The 10,777-nt window shown below is 32.8% G+C and overlaps 1 protein-coding gene across 6 annotated transcripts in view; it reads right to left on the bottom strand.

The window, feature by feature from the left end:
• The window catches only part of CNKSR2 (connector enhancer of kinase suppressor of Ras 2), a 246,582-nt gene that overhangs the window by 50,523 nt on the left and 185,282 nt on the right, over positions 1–10,777 (bottom strand). For all 6 annotated transcript variants that reach the window (XM_006752987.2, XM_006752988.2, XM_006752989.2 and 3 more), the window contains 3 exons: positions 9,063–9,136; positions 8,707–8,778; positions 3,789–3,856 (listed from right to left, as the gene is read on the bottom strand). In XM_006752987.2, the coding sequence (XP_006753050.1) occupies positions 3,789–3,856; positions 8,707–8,778; positions 9,063–9,136 (214 nt within the window). The remainder of the gene's footprint in view (positions 1–3,788; positions 3,857–8,706; positions 8,779–9,062; positions 9,137–10,777) is intronic.

The raw sequence follows: 10,777 nt of genomic DNA, 5'->3' as shown, positions 1-10,777 counted from the left end.
TAGGAAGAACTTTAGTCCACTATTTGATGTAATTCTTGGTTTACTAAAAAGCACCATCAATCTAAAGTTTTCTTGGGTTGCCTAAGAAAAGACTGAAATACAACTTTGCAAATTAACTTCATTTCTTATACTAAGCTGTATGACTTTGAGAGATCAGTGCCAGAGATCAGGCTACATAGAAGTTTTAGTTAGGCTTTATTTGGGTTTTGTGGAAAATTACAGGCACACTGTTGCTCAGAGACTGAAATTAGTCTTATTTTCATTCTAAGAGCAAATTAATTATTTTTTTGAGCTCTTTACTTAGCAGAAAATAGATGGATACTTTAATGTCTCTTTCAGTGAATTCAATTTTATAAGTAAGTAATAATGAATAAACAGTGCCATCACTAGAACGGGAAAATTTCTACATTCTCATGCTGATAGAAAAGGCTAATTTGAAAAAAAATTTGACTTTTTCATCTAGAACTATCAAAGAAATACAATATATTACATTCATTTTTATGTAATTAAAGCTCTGAAAAGACCTAATATGCAATTGAAAAGAATGTGTTATGAATGTCTAACTTGAAGCTGGAAAAATATAGACAAATGATTAGCAGGTAATTTGCCAAATTGTGATCTTGGCAGAATTTAGTGTAACCCTGTTTTCTCTAAGTACAATGACAAATAATTAAAGAGAACCTCACATCTTTACACATCTGTAGCTAAAGACAGTAATTCACTAGACTTGTATTTCAGTCAATGAAAGAGTCATGTCTAAGTGCACTGGGTATTTAAGCAGATACGGTGTTTGGCAGTTATTCCATTGCATCATTGTGAAATATTCTCAATCCTCAACAGCTATATTTTGTATGAAGTTTAATTTGGTACTGCGAATGGCACTCAGGAGATGCCAAATAACTGTACAGAAGTGTGGAGTAGACACATGCATTCAGTAGTTTTCTATATAGAATACTACTCATGCAGAGGTAGAAGGTCTATGTTTCTGAGTTATGTTAGAGTGCCTGAGGAAGGTACACTCTAGGTGGAAATCCAGATGATTTCAGATTCCACTTGCACTGCATTACCAAGACAGACTTGAATTGTAACTCTTAGCTTCTGCATATTATTGTCTACCATACTCCAGTGGGCACTAAAATATATACTCACATGAGAGACCAGGACAGCATGAATCCCTGAAATTAAAACTTTTTTGAGCCTGTATGTGTAATATGACTTACCAGTTCTTTAATCCATAATGAAATTTGATCATATAATACCATTACAAAAAAATTCACCAAAATCAAGACCATGCTCAGCTTTAAAATAATGCCCAGTAATAACATACAGAAGTTAAGCCTGAAAATCCAATCGTCTATATTCACACAAATTGACTTGTTTCAAAGATTCATTTTACTATCAGTACATTTCCCTAACTTCTAATTCTTCCATCTTAAAAAGATCAGAAATAAATCTATATGCATCTTTAGAGAACAGTTTTATGCCACTTAAATAAATTTGAAAAGAAATGTTTATATTTTTTAGCACTCTCACAACAATTTTAAGTCTATAAATGAAGTTGAAGCATGAAAGTTGAGGAATACTTTTTTAAATTAAAAAAATATTGTATTTATTGGGGTGACATTGGTTAATATAAAATTATATAGGATTCAGGTATACAATTTTATAATACATCCTCTGTGTCTTTTATTGTATGTTCATCACCCTTAGTCAAGTCTTCTTCCATCTCCATTTATCCCACCTATATTCTCTTCTATCTCCCACCAACCCCTCTAGGATATCACTGTACTGCTGTCTGTATTGAATAAACTTTTAACAGTGAAGAAGTGTGGCTCAATAACTGGCCTGGCATTCTTTATCCTGGCTGGGGTTTGCCTGTGCACACTGATTTGATGAAGATAGCTTCCACATTATTTGTTGAAGTATATATGCTGATTCCACTGCAGGGATGTTTTATTTTGTTATTTCCTTGACTCTACATTTTTCTCATCCTGAGAGAACCAGTTTAGATAATAGAGCCAACAGAAAGCATTTCCCCCCTGCTCCCCATCTGGAAGGGGTCTCTCCAGTGTCATAACCATGAAACTTGATTACATTTTATTTTCTGTATTGTATGAAGAATGTCCTTTCTACTAGAATTCAATGTAATTTCAGGCATGATGAGTGCCTATTTCACCTTGATATAATAAGAGTGCTACCTAGTGGGAGGCCTTACACAGAAACACTTAATATTGAATAAAAATATCTTCTCTCCTTCTCCACCACCGACTTTCTGATCACTTTCTCCAGCAAGTATTTCTTCATTGATCTTATCCCCTTCTCAGGCTTTAAAATTTTTTGCACCTCCTTAGCAATTTTAATCAGTCGTATATTATGCAAAAATTAGCACTGATTTACTTTATATTGCTGTTTAATTTTTCTTAAGTAATTTCAAGTGTGTATTTTTGAGATCCTCAACAAGATGATAAATTCCCATTGGCAGGAACCATGTGTTGCTATTTCTTCTAAATTTCCTGCCCTATCTTCTTACCCTACACCTCTTTACCCACCCCCTTCTCTCACCCCGTGGCTCTAAACCAGGGGTTGGTAAACTACGGCCTGGAGGCCAATGAGGAGCTCTGCGTGTTTTTATAGGGGCCTGTGAAATAAGAATGGGTTTTACATTTTTAAATGGTTCAAAAACAGCAAAAGAAGAATATCTTTCAAAAGGTAAAAAAATGATGTGAAATTCAATCCTAGCGTCAACAAATAAAACTTGATTGGAGCACAGCCATGCCCCTGCACATGCTTACAGCTGCTTTCGTACTGCAACACCAGAGTTGAGTAGTTGTGACAGAATCTTTATGGCCTGCAAAGCCTAAAATATTTACTATTTCACCCTTTACAGAAAGTTTGCTGACTTCTGCTCTAAACGTTTGTTAACAGATAAGTTTAAGAATCTGATTATCTCTCTTAGATCTCTCTAACCTTTAGTTTTCAGGTGTTTTGAAAAGTTTTGGCTGTGGTTTTTACTCTGAGAGGAAATAAAAGGCTTTTAGAATCTCCACATCAACAAACAGGCTATACCCACTGAACACACAACTAGAACTATGTTTGTATATGCATCAGTCTGTGGAATTCTTTCAACTTTAGGATGTCTCAGAATTTTCAAAAAACTAAGCTTCCAAGCGATATACAGCAAATACTCTTTGGGAAATGTGATGCCACTTCAGAGTGGTGACCACAGCTTTCGTTAAGATTTCAGTTCTGGATAATGACATTGTGGTTCATAAATCTGAGGTCATTACCAAGGCAAATTCCATAAAAATCATAGAGTTACACAGTAACAGAACTGAAGAACATAACCAAATGTGATAATTTATAGAAGAAGAGATGATTCGTCTGAGCTCTTAGCATAAAAAGTCACTTAAATGTCTATGTGACTATTAGAAAAAAAAAACAACTAAGGAGTTAGAATTAGGTCAATATACAGAATCAATTACAGACATTTTAATTTTTATTCTTTCATGGGAAGTAGACTGAGGGAGTTGGTAACAAACAGAATAGAAGTTCATATTTGCTGCTCCAAAAATTTTAGTGTTTATTCCCTATCTGTTTAACTTATTAAACTTACCTATACGAGGCTATGGTTTGGATTCCAAGTACTCAGAAGAGAAATAACAAAAAACTAACATATGCATTTTCTTTTAAATGATAGCAGTGAATCACTACAGAATAACAGCAAAAACAAAACAAACAAACAAACAAAAAAACCAACAACAACAATGGAAGAAAAAGTATTCCTTTACCTTGTTCTTGCTTAATCCTCTCTCTTTCTGCATATCCTGCAGTCAGCATATTGATTCTGTTAAGCCATCTGAAAAAAATATTAAAACCAAAAGTATTGTGACTTAATTTCTTATGTTTCTTAGAAATATTTATTTTAAGATGCCTAAGAATATATGGAATAATCTTACATAAAAGATGCGTTCTTTGCTACTCTTGACACATGGAGACTTCAAATAGTTATAATTTGCTGTAGTGCAAATTGCTCCCACACCAAAGGTGCTATTTTAATAAAAAAGTCTTGGGAAAACCTATTAATGTCTGCAATGTAAAGGATTTTGAGATGAACAAAACCCTATTAACTCTGTTATTCCAATGTAGAAGCATTCCAACTAATTCTGTTTTTTTTCTTTGGAAGAAATGCTCCTTTAGAGACACTTAAACAATATCAGATATAAATTGTCCTAATAAGGAAATAATTGTGGACCTTGACCATCAAAATAAATTTCACTATGAATTACTTAGTGTTGATGAAGCTCTTTTAAGTTTAATGATCTAAACGGAAACACATCTTGGGAATACTTCAGACATTTGTCTTGAAGTACAAGGGTATTAGGTTTTCCAAAGACAAAATGAGCCTATACAAATTTAACCTCTGCTTAGATCCTGAAAATTTATTTCCATGAACAATAGTAACTTAAAAACAAATCTTAGTTCTCCCCAAATGGTGTGTCTCAGTGGTTGGGTGTCAACCCATAAACCAGGTCACGGTCAAGGCACATGCCTAGGTTGTGCCCAGTCTCCAGAAGTGGGTGTGCAGGAGGCAGCCAATCGATGATTCTCTCTCATCATTGATGTTTCTATCTCTCCTTTCCCCTTTCTCTCTCTGAAATCAATAACAACACTAACAAAATAAATCTTAGTTCTTTTCTCTTTCAGTAGTGCTGCTGTTGCCAACGTAGGGGACTGCCTGAAATAAATCACTGTTTCAACTTCCATCTTTTGTTCCACCAGACCTCTTCCTGTGTTCATTATTCCAACTGTTTACACTGTATCCGATTAGCAAATCACAAAATCTTTAAGCTGATCTGACAATTCCCCATTGGTTATTATGAGCTATGGTCCATATACTTTCCAAAATCAGAAATTAAGTAAGAATCCACCTTGCAAATTAGCTTGAGTAAGTTTGGAATCACTAGTATGGCTAACATCATTCAATTGTGGAATAATCTGAAATACATTTCTAAGAAAAAGTTGTGCTTGAGAACTTTTTCTCCTAGCAGGTTATCTCCACTGTTAAGTGGAAGATGACATTCTTTAAAGTGACTCATATAATACATCATTTATACTAAATGGTGTTAAATGTGCATCAGATACTTAGAATACCTTGAAAAGGGAGGAATGTTGTGTTCTTAATAGACAAAATCACATCCATGGCAATTTAAGTTTTAATTTTATGAATAAGTCACTTAAAGTCCAACTTTATTTTGACAAAACCTACAATGTAATTATCACCTCAAGTATGTTTGGAAAGTTAATAAGGGATTTGAGCAAAATAGAATAAAATAAAGATTGATCAAATGAATTCAACAGCATGGTATACACACATCATACTTCAGAAAATTATAAACTATAAGTCAAAAAGTTAACATCACGACAAGTAACCTTTTAAAAATGATGTAATCATTAGTAAAAGGTCAAAAATAAATCCAGTCTATAGGTCATTTGAAGGGTTTGAATTTGTACTACAAGGCAAATCTTAGCACTCTTAGGAAAAATTGCTGTGGGTCTTTTTGGGTGAAAATGAAGATTATATCACTAGAGGACTATTTGTTATTAAATTTTAATTTAGTACCTCATATTTACTACTTTTAAAAATATCACTGAAATGTCATTTTATCAGAAGTCTAAAGAACAATAGGTCTTTATAAAATGAATCAGGAAACAAAAAAGAGGATTCCTTAATTATTCAGTTCTACATTTATTAAGTATCTGCTATATGCTGCATAATGAGTTATGGGGGTACAAATATGAATAAGACATAGTTTTGCCTTCAATGAGCTCCAGAATTGCTACATTTCATAAAACAATTGAAAAATTAAACTACTTTTACAAATAAAATTGCTGGTCATAATAAACACTATTTAGAAAGTATGTAGATGAACTTAGGTCCCAATAAGCTGAGCAATACACAAATGTTGGTACAATCTTAGATAAACTTGTCCTTAAGATCTCATCTAGAAGCATCTAACTTATATATGTGTTACAATTAGGATTTTCTATTTACAGGCTCTTATGAACAACAGATATATATGCATTAAATAAGTCAAGAAATGTTTATTCTGAGCCTATGTGTGCCAGATACTATTCGAGGCACTAAGAAAATAGATAAACAAAACAAAGCGTTTGCCTTCATGTTTATATCTTAGGAGAAAGACAATACTCAGGTATACAAATAAACATATGTCAAGTAGTAGCAAGTGTATTAAAAAAACACAAGCTAAAAAATTAGAATGTCAAAATGCCAGGGATGGGGGAGGCTGTTGTTTTAAAATAAGGTGGTCAGGGGTTCAAGTACTGAATTTAGAATATTTTCAAACACATTGATGGGGAAGTTCTTTAATATCATATCTAAGTTCAGTACCTTACCATATCATCAGTGCTAAAATATACAAAGATATAGGTAAGGGGATATTGCATCTACAGTGAATAATCCAATGAGGTTGTCAATAGCTGACAGAGAATAATGTGTCTAGAGAGAAAAAAAGAGTAAGAACCATGGGAAAAATGTAGAAATAGCCGAAACCGGTTTGGCTCAGTGGATAGAGCGTCGACCTGCGGACTGAAAGGTCCCAGGTTCAATTCCGGTCAAGGGCATGTACCTTGGTTGCGGGCACATCCCCAGTAGGAGATGTGCAAGAGGCAGCTGATCGATGTTTCTCTCTCATCGATGTTTCTAACTCTCTATCTCTCTCCCTTCCTCTCTGTAAAAAATCAATAAAATATATTTTTTAAAAAATGTAGAAATAATAACCAAATAGAAGTTAGTGAGTCCTCACAAGTACAAGGACATATGTGCTGACATGAGAAATATATAAGCCAAATGAATTCAGTAACTAAGTCTCAGAACACTTGAGTAACAAGATGTTTGCTTTTTTCCCCCACAAACTTCACACAAAATGGAAATACTTTTGTAATGCTTCAATACTCATTTCTTTTTTAAAAATGTTTTTATTGATTTCAGAGAGAGGAAGGGAGAAGGAGAGAGATAGAAACATCAATGATGTGAATAAACATTTTTTTTTTTTTGAAAACAAGGAGAAAACGTTCTCTAAAATTCTGGTTGCCTAACTTGAGATTTCAGGAAGGATAACGTATTAATTAAGAGAACATTATGGAAACTACATGAAAGGCTCAGTTCACTTATCAATAATGAAAGATTTTATCAACCATCTCCAATACCTTTCTTTGCCATTTCCTTGTATTCATACCCTTGCTTTGGAAAAACCATGCCTGTACTTCCAGTGTCAAAGAACAAGATTAATAAGACTCTAAATTATACTCTCCAAAACAGGAAAATGGACAGATAAATAAAAAAGCACATTAAGTGTTCATTTAGTGTGTTCAAGCACATTTTTTAAACTGCACAATTTTGTGGTTAAAATATTTGGATACCAAGTTTTTAGAGACACACAAAGAAAGGTAAATGGGGCAAAAGCCCAAAGTATATAAAAGGAATCTATATTGTGAGTGAATATTTTATAGCACTTAAAATTTAGTAGGCCTTTATGTATGATTATTTGCTCCTCGTAAAAGTCTTATTGGTGAAAATGGTTATTATCTCCATTTTTAAAAAGGGTTAATACCTGGCATAGAGAGGTTAAGTTCTATGTCCAAGGTCACAGAATAGTAAGTAGGAGAGCTGAGCTTTGGACAGTTTGGTTCCAAAGTCTATGCTCTTGACCACTTTATATAACCACCTTAACTGTCTGCATATATATAATATGTTCTACCTGTTGAAGACCTAGAGGGGGAAATATTGCCATCTTCAATCCAATTTTTATATATCTAGAAAAGGGAGAGGTGAAAGGATCAAATTCATAAAAGAATTTCATAGAGTAGAAACACAAAGCGGAATGTTGTAAATGATGGAAAAAAATATATAGAGATTTTTTTCTCAGAGCCATCAAATAACCATGTAGCCATTTAATCATCTGGCTGTATAATCCTGTCCAGTGGTAGAAGAAAGGTGTCAGAAAGAAATACAAACTTTGCTTAAGCATTAATTATTGAGATAGATATTCTGTCATAAACACTCAAACCTAGGAAAGTCAGCTTTTTTGTGTGTGTGGATATCTTTTTCCGCCCACCTAGGAGTAAATTTGAAGACCTATTCTTGAAATGGACTTTAACAAATATTTTCTGCCCTCGCCTGTTTGGCTCAGAGGATGGACCATCAGCCCGCAGACTGAAAGGTCGCAGGTTTGATTCTGGTCAAGAGCATATACCTTGGTTGCGGGTTCCATCCCTGGCCGTAGTAGGCAACTAATTGATGTATCTCTCTCACATGGGTGTTTTTCTCTGTCTCTCCCCCTCCCTTCTACTCTCTCTGAAAATCAATGGGAAAAATGTCCTCGGGTGAGGAGTAACAACAATAAAAAATAATAAAATTTAAAAAATCTTATTAGTGGTGTTTTGTTTTTGTTTGTTTGTTTTTTTTTTTTTTGCCTATAGATGGATTCTGGCATATTTTTGGTAAACTTGACAGTCAATGATTTTACTTTGACTTTTTAATGCTGTCCTTTATTAGGTTGCTACATTTTATTTTAAATTTGGTTGATCTAGAAACTTCAGTGACATTATCTAAATATTAATGTTGAAAACTTAGAATTCTAAGCCTTACTAACTTCGTAATTATTTTGAAATTTAAGTACACTTTACCTGTTCATATCATCAAGATGCTCAGCAGCAAAATAAAAGCTTTTGATTTTAGGATGACAGGCTTTGAATGCACTGTGAAAGAAAATAAAGTACATTTATTTTATTTCAAATTGAGAAATAGATTAGAACATAATCATTTTAATGGGTAAAATTACCTCAACAATCTAACCTGAGCTCACATATATAATGCTTCTGCCATGATGACAGAAATCAGTAAAAAATCCAATTTTCTGCCCACAAATGCTTTCTTATTACCTCAATTTGAAAGCATTAGACAAGCAGCCTATAATTTAAAAGCTAGAAAAAGTTTAAAAAGCTTTCCCTTTTCTCCTTCTCCCAAAATGAAATGAACTTACTATTTCTTGCGACATTCACTGGCTCTATCAATTTTAAATTCAGGCAGACTGATGAATCCTTCTGCTTTTTCATCCTAAAAAGGTAACACTCTTGTTTAGGATATTATATACAAAGGTTTGAAGCCGATACTATATAACTATGCTTTAAATATCTATAGTGATAAATCTGTCCATTTAATTCTAAAATTTGACATTTTAGTGATTAGAATTCCACTCTTATCTGTTACATTCCATTAAACTAAAGGTATATTTTAGACATTTTGAATACTATAAATTAAAATATATACAGAGATCAACCGAAGGGCTTGTATGCATGCATATAAGCATAACCAATGGACACAAGACACTGGGGGGTAAAGGAGGCCAGGGAAGGTTGAGGGGAGAAAAAAAAAGGAGACATATGTAATACTCTTTATAATACTTTAAGCAATAAAAAAAATATATATATACAGAAAATTTTTTTACATCTTTTTTACATTAAAATGAAGACAGAAAATTCTTTTTTAAAGTATACACATCTTATTTAATAACATTGAAATGTTTCTAAGTAATTTTCTAATCCGATGCATATAAACTACTGCAACACATATAATAACTTTAGTCCACATTTACAATTCATAATTATCTATGATTTTTAATGCTCACATGTAAACCATAGGTAATTTTACTAACTCAATTCCTTTTCTGCCTCCAAAAAAACCTCTCATCAAACCTAAATTAAATAACTATTTTATGTATTCAATATTTTACAAATGAAATAGGTTAATTTAATCTTCAAATATCTGACTTGGTTATATATGCTATTTGTAAAGGTTATTTTTCACTTGAAAAATTAATTGAAATCTATAAAATCCTCCTATATTTAATGAGGGATGAAAAAACAAGACAGAAGTATTATCCAAAATCTTACATTAGATACAAATGATCTCAACTATGCTAACACTGACTTTGGCTAAACCCTTGCATTGTTGCTGTCCCTTTCATGCTTATGACCAAGCTCTTCAGACTTTTACTCTCCTGAACTTTGATCCATGCTGTACCAGTTCATTCCTTCTTAAATTTCAAGTCCAAGTGAGATTAAATCCTCATTTACTATTTCAAAGAAAAACCAGACTTTCAATTCTTTTACTATGTGTGTTTGTACATATGTTAAACTTTAAAAATTGATAGTACTGATAGTGTCTAAAATGTTTGTGTTATTAAAAAAAGCAATATTATAACTTTCTCAATATTTGAGTTTTTTCTCCAAATCTTAGGGTAAATACAATAGTCTAAAATCTCTTTTTTTCAACTTTGATTTTCCTTGTTACCCTGATGTCTTTAATGAAAAATGTTTAAATGTTGAACAATTTATAGTATTTTGGGGGTAGTTATTATCTTTTCATAATGATAAGACAAGGAACTTTTATATTACTCCTAAAAATGTCATACAAGGGTATTTCTTGGAATGTATCCCATGGAATTATTCACTCACCTCTTACAAGGCTAACAGAGTAACAATAACTCTCTGACTGAAATTTAGCTACTGTTCAAGAAAAAGGGGCCACAATTTTTTAATCACTTTAACTGTGAAAGATATAATTTATCACACAGCAGACAAATCTACAGGTGACCTTAAAATAAAAAGAGACAGAAAACACTATATTTTGATAATACTTGATTGATACACACACACACACACACACACACACACACACACACACACACACTAGAGG

Source organism: Myotis davidii, unplaced genomic scaffold (genome assembly GCF_000327345.1).
Source record: "Myotis davidii unplaced genomic scaffold, ASM32734v1 scaffold930, whole genome shotgun sequence".
NCBI lineage: Eukaryota > Metazoa > Chordata > Mammalia > Chiroptera > Vespertilionidae > Myotis > Myotis davidii.
This window is presented reverse-complemented; position numbering and strand designations above follow the sequence as displayed.